The sequence below is a fragment of the Triticum dicoccoides genome, chromosome 6A (assembly GCF_002162155.2).
Source record: "Triticum dicoccoides isolate Atlit2015 ecotype Zavitan chromosome 6A, WEW_v2.0, whole genome shotgun sequence".
NCBI classification, from domain to species: Eukaryota; Viridiplantae; Streptophyta; class Magnoliopsida; order Poales; family Poaceae; genus Triticum; species Triticum dicoccoides.
Genome location: NC_041390.1, coordinates 391,540,988 through 391,545,876, shown reverse-complemented (window position 1 = coordinate 391,545,876; position 4,889 = coordinate 391,540,988). Strand labels below are relative to the sequence as shown.

At 49.4% G+C, this 4,889-nt stretch overlaps 1 protein-coding gene across 1 annotated transcript; it reads right to left on the bottom strand.

The window, feature by feature from the left end:
• Window positions 1–1,691: 1,691 nt before the first annotated feature.
• LOC119316983 (elongation factor Tu, chloroplastic-like) lies at window positions 1,692–3,391 on the bottom strand. The gene has a single exon (XM_037591372.1). The coding sequence runs from the start codon at window positions 3,312–3,314 to the stop codon at window positions 1,902–1,904; it is 1,413 nt and encodes a 470-aa protein (XP_037447269.1). The 5' UTR covers window positions 3,315–3,391; the 3' UTR covers window positions 1,692–1,901.
• Between the last annotated feature and the right edge of the window lie 1,498 nt (window positions 3,392–4,889).

Genomic DNA, 4,889 nt, shown 5'->3' with positions numbered 1-4,889 from the left:
TTACTCGTAGCTAGTCTCATCCGGTGTTGCCCTGAGAACGAGGTACGTGCCACTCCTATCGGGATTTGTCGGCACATCGGGTGGCTTTGCTGGTTTGTTTTACCATTGTCGAAATGTCTTGTAACCGGGATTCCGAGCCTGATCGGGTCTTCATAGGAGAAGGAATATTCTTCGTTGACCGTGAGAGCTTGTGATGGGCTAAGTTGGGACACCCCTGCAGGGTTTTGAACTTCCGAAAGTCGTGCCCGCGGTTATGGGCAGATGGGAATTTTGTTAGTGTCCGGTTGTAGAAAAATTGATACTTAACTTAATTAAAATGCATCTACCGCGGGTGTAGGCGTGATGGTCTCTTCTCGGCGGGGTCCGGGAAATGAACACGGTGTTGGAGTTATGCTTGAACGTAAATAGTTTCAGGATCACTTCTTGATCACTTCTAGTTCACGACCGTACTTTGCCTTCTCTCCTCGCTCTCATTTGCGTATGTTAGCCACCATATATGCTAGTGCTTGCTGCAGCTCCACCTCACTACCTTTTTTCCTACCCATAAGCTTAAATAGTCTTGATCGCGAGGGTGTGAGATTGCTGAGTCCTCGTGGCTCACAGATTACTTCCAAAACCAGCTTGCAGGTGCCGATGATATCATGCAGGTGACGCAACCGAGCTTGAGGAGGAGCTCAATGAAGATCTCGTTCATTGTGTTGTTTCGTTTCCAGTTGATCAGTAGTGGAGCCCAGTTATGGCGATCGAGGATCTTTTGCGTTAGGGGTGGTCTTCTTTTATTTTGGTTCCGTAGTCGGACCTTGTTTGTATGATGGATGATGTAATGCTATATTCATATATTGTGTGAAGTGGCGATTGTAAGCCAACTCTATACCTCTTTCTTATTCAGTACATGGGATGTGTAAAGATTACCCCTTTTACGACATGCCTACAATGCGGTTATGTCTCTAAATCGTGCTCCGACACGTGGGAGATATAGCCGCATCGTGGGTGTTACAACTACATAGCAAGTTACTATAAAACACCAGGTGATGTTAATGGAGTTCAAATCAACCATGCGGATGTCACAAGAGGTGGAGGCATTATTAGAACAGAGCAAAATGCGGAACTACACCACGAGACACGAAATATTTGAGTATGCATTTAGAACTGGAACACACATAAGGAAACGAAACATCCAGAAGCAGCACATCTGCTGGGAAACATGCACGCAACAGATTGTTATGATTGGAAGTGCATAGGTTGAGATGACCACCTTGAAATGGTAAGAATTGCTACAGCACACTGACCAAAAATTCAGCAAGCCTTGTAACATAACCTTACACGAAACTACTTTTTTTTGACCCAGATGAGCAGACGCATGATGATTGCAGCAAGTTAAGTTGCTACCAGCAGAAAATCGATATGAACTACAGTGAGCACGCCTTGCTATAACACAATAACCAACACATGAAACTGTTATTGCATTGAAATAGATGAGCACACACATGATTGCTGCAGGTTAAGCTGCTAGCCAGCGGAAAATCAATATGAACTACCAAAAATAACTTCAAAATTAAGATAAACCTGTCAAGCAAGCATATATCTGAAGCAGTAAACAAATAAGCTATAACCGTATACCTCCAACTCAACCAGTCCCTGCAGCATATGAATAATGAATCATCTTCAAGCATATCAACAAGAGGAAAACAAAACGGCCAACAGTCAAGGACATAACGACAGATGGCAGATCAAGATGTATCTTTGTCGTGAATACTACAAAGTATGCAATTTCACTTGAAGAAAAATGTGCCATACTACAATTTCACAAGAGCCTTCCCTAAATGCATAATAACAACTACATAGCATTTCGCAAAAGAGTAAATGAGGAAAATTCTCACGGTGGATATCCTCCATCCACTTTACTGAATGATATTATTGATGACACCGGCACCGACGGTCTTGCCACCTTCACGGATGGCAAACCTCATTCCCTGCTCACAAGCCACGGGCTGGATGAGCTCCACAACCATCTTGATACGGTCACCCGGCATGCACATCTTCGCCTCCTCATCCTTGTCATTCATAATGTTTGTCACATTCCCCGTGACATCAGTAGTCCGCATGTAGAATTGCGGACGGTAACCAGGAAAAAATGGGGAGTGCCGGCCACCCTCCTCCTTCTTGAGCACATACACAACAGCCTCAAACTTGGTGTGTGGCGTGATGGAACCGGGCTTTGCCAACACCATGCCTCTCTCAATGTCTTCCTTCTGCATACCACGGAGCAGAAGCCCAACATTGTCCCCAGCAATGGCATCATCCATGGTCTTCTGGAACATCTCAACACCAGTGACCGTGGCATTGCGAGTCTCCCTGATGCCGACGAGGTCGACTGGGTCCCCAACCTTGACGGTGCCACGCTCGATACGGCCAGTGGCAACTGTACCACGACCAGTGATGGAGAAGACATCCTCAACAGCGAGCAAGAAGGGTAGGTCGGTCTGCCTCTGCGGGACAGGGATGTGGGTATCCACGGAGTCAATCAAGGAGAAGATGCCATCCACCCACTCGTTATCCCCACGCTTGAGGCCAGGGGTGGCCATGAGGGCCTCGAGCGCCCTGAGTGCAGAGCCGGAGACGATTGGCACATTGTCACCATCGTACTCATAGGCCGTGAGAAGCTCGCGGACCTCGAGATCGACGAGCTCGAGCAGCTCCTCGTCGTCGACCTGGTCCTTCTTGTTGAGGAAAACAACAATGCTGGGTACACCGACCTGCTTGGCGAGCAGGATGTGCTCCTTGGTCTGCGGCATGGGCCCGTCGGCGCCGGAGACGACGAGGATGGCGCCGTCCATCTGGGCGGCCCCGGTAATCATGTTCTTGACGTAGTCGGCGTGGCCGGGGCAGTCGACGTGCGCGTAGTGGCGCGTCTCCGTCTCGTACTCGACGGTGGCGGTGTTGATGGTGATACCACGGGCGCGCTCCTCGGGGGCGGCGTCGATCTCGTCGTACTTCTTGGGCGCGCTGCCCCCGACGGAGGCGAGCACCATGGTGAGCGCGGCCGTGAGGGTGGTCTTGCCGTGGTCGACGTGGCCGATGGTGCCGATGTTGACGTGGGGTTTGTTCCGCTCGAACTTGCCCCTGGCGGCGCGCACGACGAGCAGCCCCGGGCGCCTGCCAGAGCTCCCGGCCGCCGCCGCCGCCGCGCGGCGTGACCGCGCGGGCGCGGAGAAGCCGAGAGAGGTGGAGAGCGGGAGGCGGGGCTTGGAGGAGGAGGTGGAGGGCGGGAAGAGGAGGGCCGTGGAGGCGGAGGCGGCGGCGAGGGAGGCCATGGAGGCGGCTTCTCTGGCGGGAGGGGGGAGCTGCCGCGGGTGCGCGGGGTCGGGGGAGAGGATGGGATGGATAGGGAGAGGGGGCGAGAGGGGGAAGAGGGGTTCGCTTATCTAGAGAAGAAGGGTGAGGATTGGATTTGGGGGATAAGGGGAGGGCCACGGATTAGGCGAGGGCGAGGGCCGAATCGTGAGGCGCTGGATGCCTCGCGCCGTGTCTCGCCGGCTCGCCGCCGTGTCGGGGAACTCGGAACGCGAAATGGATGCAAATCTGGTGCTTCTGGGCCAGGAAAATTGGGGGTGCGGCCCAGGTTCCGCCTCGTCGCGCCGAATGCCGACCTGGCCTTTCTGCCGTTCTGGCTCCACGTTCTCTGTTTTCTCAAAAAGAAAAAAAGAAAAAGGCTCCACGTTCTCTTCATTTCACGGGAAAACGCAAAGGGTGCATATGTTCTAGAGGAGTGACCGTGACTGTTTCCACTTACGCATCATCTCGCGGTATTTTCGACAATTGATTTTGCGAATTATGGTACAGACACAGGCGCTTACTCATCATGGTATTTCATGGGTATCCCTCAAAAAACCAAGGTATCTTGACATTCGTAGGATTAGTCTAGTTTATATTATATTCTTTTACACCAACACAAACATTTATATGCATATATTTTTATCTCATACACGCATATGCACTCGCTCTTACAAGCATTTTCGAAAGACCAAATCAGCAAACCATGGGATTGATAGAATCATCATAGGCATCTTGTAGTCAACATGAACGTCATCTCCTACGAGCGAACATCACCAAAAGGTTTAGAATAAATCCAATAAAAGACGAGCATTCGTGATAAATTTAGGACTTGAATCTGGATGGATTGGTTTCATCACAAAGAAACCTAACCTATTTGCTATGTTCAATTCACAACATTCTTTGGGCACAAGAGGACAACCTCACTGGAGGCAAATGTAAAGCGGCATGGGAGAAGGTATGTACACCAATAGCGCAAGGAGGGCTTGTGATCCTTGATCTGCACAAGTTCAGTCGGGCTCTATGTGACGCCCCGAGACCGATGCTCGAAAAGACTTCCATAAGTTCCGGGTTTCGCCGTGTGTTTCATTTGTGTCTGCCTTTTATTTTTGCATTGCATCATGTCATTATGCCATCATCTCATAAATCTTTTGCAACTCAACTAAATAAGTTGCATGGATCTTCGGTCCATTTAAACCGAGGGAAGGGTGACTTCTCTTTATAACATATCCTCCCGATATTAGGGAGCTATTATAAATATTTCCATTCTTGTAGAATTACCGTGACAAACTTCCAATTTAAACTCTCAAGTGTTTTCTGCATCGAGTTGCTCTCTAACCTTGCCATTTATTCTTTCGTCATTTTTCGGAGCTCCACAAAAAATCTGAATATTTTTGGACTCTTCATTACCTTGAACTTATTCAAACCATTTGAATTAAATTCAAATGGATTTGAATTTGGATCTCTCGATCATGGCCTTTTCTATTTTCCCGGAACAAGCACATTTTGGTGAGTCCGGGAAAATTATCTGCGTGTCCAACTTCTTCCCCTAACCC

What these genes read in the sequence shown, in the direction of transcription:
- LOC119316983 (XM_037591372.1), bottom strand. Translation starts at nt 3,314, where the DNA reads ATGGCCTCCCTCGCCGCCGCCTCCGCCTCCACGGCCCTCCTCTTCCCG.